The sequence below is a fragment of the Mandrillus leucophaeus genome, unplaced genomic scaffold (assembly GCF_000951045.1).
Source record: "Mandrillus leucophaeus isolate KB7577 unplaced genomic scaffold, Mleu.le_1.0 Scaffold770, whole genome shotgun sequence".
Classification (NCBI taxonomy): domain Eukaryota; kingdom Metazoa; phylum Chordata; class Mammalia; order Primates; family Cercopithecidae; genus Mandrillus; species Mandrillus leucophaeus.
In genome coordinates this window covers 508,435-511,688 of record NW_012108364.1, presented here as the reverse complement: position 1 = coordinate 511,688, position 3,254 = coordinate 508,435, and the positions used below count along the sequence as shown (strand labels likewise).

The 3,254-nt window shown below is 44.4% G+C and overlaps 1 protein-coding gene across 1 annotated transcript in view; it reads left to right on the top strand.

Annotated features, from left to right (window-relative positions):
• SPAG1 (sperm associated antigen 1) overlaps window positions 1–3,254 on the top strand; it is a 125,127-nt gene that overhangs the window by 8,482 nt on the left and 113,391 nt on the right. Inside the window, exon 2 of the mRNA XM_011966736.1 lies at window positions 1,997–2,138. Coding sequence (XP_011822126.1) covers window positions 1,999–2,138 — 140 coding nt within the window. The 5' untranslated portion in view covers window positions 1,997–1,998. The remainder of the gene's footprint in view (window positions 1–1,996; window positions 2,139–3,254) is intronic.

Here is a 3,254-nt window from a genome sequence, read left to right as displayed (position 1 = left end):
ACAATCTAGAAGGGAAGGCAAATAAACATAATTCAAATATGTGTGCTGAGAGAGGTAAGTACAGCGCCCGGCACGGTGGCTCACGCCTGTGATCCCAGCACTTTGGGAGGCCAAGGCAGGCAGATCACTTGAGGTCAAGAGTTCAAGACCACCTATCTCTACTAAAAATACAAAAATTAGTTGGGCGTGGTGGCCCACACCTGTAATGCCAGCTACTCGAGAGGCTGAAGCAGGAGAATCGCTTGAACCCAGGAGGAGGAGGTGGCAGTAAGCCGGGATTGTGTCACTGCACTCCAGCCTGGGTGACAGAGCAAGACTCTATCTCAAAAAAAAAAAAAAAAGAGAGAGAGAGAGGTATGTACAGAGTGCCCTTAGTGCCCTTAGAACATAGTTCATTGTGTGGCGAGGAGAAGAAGGAGGCAGGGGGTGGGAAAAAGGATTGTGTTAAGGCAAGTTACAGAAAGGATGTTATTATTTACGTTTGTAGTGAATCACAAAGAATGGGATGTTAACAGACAGCTAAACTAGCAGAAGGTCATTCAAAATTAACATTAAAAAAATCTTAAAAAGCAGTTTTGGCACCACAACCTCCTCTGTCATTGTATTCCAGCTTTGCTTAAGTAAAGATTAAGTGAGGTAATCCATGTATGGCCCATAGTAATTTAACTCCATAAATGTTAACTGTTGTTATCAGGGACAGACAATTCAAAATTAGTAGACTTCCTCCATGGAAAAAACCCTCTACCTTCTTTTCCTACAGAAGTACCTAGAAGGGCTGGGTGTGATGGCTGACACCTGTAATCCCAGCACTTTGGGAGGCCAAGGCAGGAGGATCACTTGAGCCCAGGAGTTCGAGACCAGCCTGGGGAACATGGTGAAACCCCATCTCTACAAAAAAATCTAAGAGAAATTAGCTGGGAGTGGTGGCACGTGCCTGTAGTCCCAGCTACTCAGGAGTCTGAGGTGGAAGGATCACCGAGTCCAGAAGGTCAGGCTGCAGTGGCCCACGATTGCACCACTGCATTTCAGCCTGGGTGACAGAGTGACACCATCTCAAAAACAAAAACAAACAAAACACTCCACCTCCTTTTATACAGAACTACCTATGTGGCAGGCCAGGTCTCACTAACACAGGCCTCCATAACAATGGTTTCAGTACTGACTGAGGGGTTAAGTTAAATATTAAAAGCCAGTGCCCTTAGACAAAGGCTGGGATGTAACAAAAGCCCACCAAGAGTTTTGCCTAGGCCTTCCCTGGGCCTTAAAGCATGACAAAATAGCAAAGGAATTTTTAACAGGACCCATTTAGGATTAAACAAGTTTTACTGTGGGTCTGAAGAAACTCCCCAGACCTCCACAAATAAGTTTATGGGGGGTCTGAAGGAACTCCCCAAACCTCCGTAATTTAGCAGGAGACAAGATAAGGGTAATCGCCCCAGCACCTGGACTCATTTAAATTAAGTAAATTTACTGAGACCCCAGAGGAAGGTCTTCAGGACTCAGACCTTAGTTATACATTAAAAGAAGTTAATCACTTATGTCTTTAGATGAATGCACACTTACACATGGACATATAGCTTAGAAGGTATATAAGCTCTGGAAAACTTTGTAATTTTGAGTTGGTCTGGCGATAATTTCCAGGCCTTCTCCCTGTAACCAGTTGCAGAAATAAATACTCTCTTCCTCCTCAATTCATCTGCATCTCATTATTGGGCCACAAAAACTAGCAGGCCAACCCTCAGTTTGATCCAGGAACACCTAGGTGGGACAGGTACAATGGCTCATGCTTGTAATGCCAGCACTTTGGGAGCCTGAAGCAGGAGGATTGCTTGAGGCCAGAAGTTAGAGACCAGCCTGGGCAACATAGGGAGACCCTGTCTCCACAAAAAAATTTAAAAACTTCAAAAAATACAAACAAGTACCTACATGGTTACTACTATCCAAATTGAGTATTATTTATACATTAGATTAATAACTTTTAAATATTGTATTTCAGCTATGACCACCAAAGATTATCCGTCATTGTGGGGCTTTGGAACAACAAAAACATTTAAAATTCCCATTGAACATCTGGATTTCAAATACATTGAAAAATGTTCAGATGTTAAACATCTGGAAAAAATTCTTTGCGTGCTCAGGTAAGCATTTAAAATCATTTCATGTTTTAGTATGACCGTTTTAATTATCCTGTTGTTGCCTTCTAAAGGTAAAAGCTACGTTAGAAATTGTAGGGTCCAGCCCCAGAGGGTCAGTGGGTTTTTCTCCCCGTGTGCGGAGACGAGAGATTGTAGAAATAAAGACACAAGACAAAGAGATAAAAGAAAAGGCAGCTGGGCCCGGGGGACCACTACCACCAAGACGCAGAGACCAGTAGTGGCCCCGAATGCCAGGCTGCACTGATATTTATTAGATACAAGACAAAGGGGCAGGGTAAGGAGTGTGAGCCATCTCCAATGATAGGTAAGGTCACGTGGGTCACATGTCCACTGGACAGGGGGCCTTTCCCTGCCTGGCAGCTGAGACAGAGAGAAAGGGACGGGAGAGAGAGAGAGACAGCTTACGTCTTTATTTCTGCATATCAGAGACTTTTAGTACTTTCACTAATTTGCTACTGCTATCTAAAAGGCAGAGCCAGGTGTACAGGATGGAACATGAAGGCGGACTAGGAGTGTGACCACTGAAGCACAGCATCACAGGGAGATGGTTAGGCCTCCGGATAACTGATGTCAGGCCCTCCACAAGAGGTGCCCTCCACAAGAGGTGGAGGAGTAGAGTCTTCTCTAAACTCCCCTGGGGAAAGGGAGACTCCCTTTCCCGGTCTGCTAAGTATCGGGTGTTTTTCCTTGACACTGACGCTACCACTAGACCACAGTCCGCTTGGCAACAGGCATCTTCCCAGACGCTGGCATTACCGCTAGAGCAAGGAGCCCTCTGGCGGCCCTGCCAGGGCATAACAGAAGGCTCGCACTCTTGTCTTCTGGTCACTTCTCACTATGTCCCCTCAGCTCCAATCTCTGTATGGCCTGGTTTTTCCTAGGTTATGATTGTAAAGTGAGGAGTATTATAATATTGGAATAAAGAGTAATTGCTACAAACTAATGATTAATGATATTCATATATAATCATATCTATGATCTATATCTAGTATAACTATTTTTATTTTATATATTTTATTACACTGGAACAGCTCGTGCCGTCGGTCTCTTGCCTCAGCACCTGGGTGGCTTGCCGCCCACAAGAAATACTGAAGAAAA